The 990-nt window shown below is 48.3% G+C and overlaps 1 protein-coding gene across 1 annotated transcript; it reads left to right on the top strand.

Annotated features, from left to right (window-relative positions):
- Positions 1 to 6: 6 nt before the first annotated feature.
- Positions 7 to 946, top strand: LOC109509295 (arachidonate 15-lipoxygenase B-like). The gene is made up of 2 exons (XM_019859168.1): positions 7 to 147; positions 489 to 946. The coding sequence occupies exons 1-2, from the start codon at positions 64 to 66 to the stop codon at positions 666 to 668; spliced, it is 264 nt and encodes an 87-aa protein (XP_019714727.1). The 5' UTR covers positions 7 to 63; the 3' UTR covers positions 669 to 946.
- Positions 947 to 990: the final 44 nt, after the last annotated feature.

The following is a 990-nucleotide window of genomic DNA, read 5'->3' as shown; positions in this document are numbered from 1 at the left end:
AACACCCCCCTGACCCTGCAACGTCCTCCCCCAACCAAAAAGGGGACAACCAGCGAGGCCACAATGTTGCAGACGTTGCCTGTTATCAACGTGACCGTTCAGGGAATGGCCGTCGTCTGGTTGCTCAGCAGGCAGTCCTCTGACTTTGTAAGTAGAACAAACTTGATCTGACAAACAAGATTCGTTGTCCTCGGGAAGTCACTACCCAAAAGTAGTCACCACGGGTGAGAGGAGGAACGTAGCTCTACCTGTAACTCTTATACACCGCAACGGATAGCACATCGTTACTTTTTAACCTCAGGTGGGAGTGGGGCTTGGGGGAGGGGACACATATTCCACAAAGTACATGACTGGTTGGCAAGACTCACACGCACCCTCGAGTTTCTGCCTGACAGTAGATAAGTGGTCCAGTGTCTCAAATCAAAAGCGAATTATTTGGTTATGGAACTCTCATACATTCATTTAACCAGCATCGGTTGTGTCAACAGGTCCCCCTCGGACATTACCCAGAAGACCATTTCACAGAGGAGATCCCCCGCCAGCTGCAAAAGGATTACAAAGCCGAGCTTGACAAGTTGTCGACCACAATCAACAACAGGAACAAAACGTTGGAGATCCCTTACACTTACCTGGATCCAAAGAACGTCGAGAACAGCGTGGCCATCTAAGCGTCGGAAATATATGATGTGATATTAGCCATCCATCCATGTTTTAGCACCGCTAGCACATCGGACTGGCACTTAAAATGGCGGCAGACGTGCCTGCCCCTCCCCCCCATCTGTTATTGCGCAACGCCGCTTGGTGAAGCGTCACTTTAGATTGGTGGCGACGCCGGGTAGTAAATCACATCCAAACTGTCTGTCACTCAAAAACACGTTTTATTTACAATCGGCTCTGCGCTGATTTTGAATATGGTGAACATGCATATGACGTAACGTTAAAAAAAGAAAAAAAAAATCATCCAGTGCCCTTCATCTTCAAAAGGGGAGT

Source organism: Hippocampus comes, unplaced genomic scaffold, assembly GCF_001891065.2.
Source record: "Hippocampus comes isolate QL1 unplaced genomic scaffold, H_comes_QL1_v1.1 C16845646, whole genome shotgun sequence".
NCBI classification, from domain to species: domain Eukaryota; kingdom Metazoa; phylum Chordata; class Actinopteri; order Syngnathiformes; family Syngnathidae; genus Hippocampus; species Hippocampus comes.
This window is presented reverse-complemented; position numbering and strand designations above follow the sequence as displayed.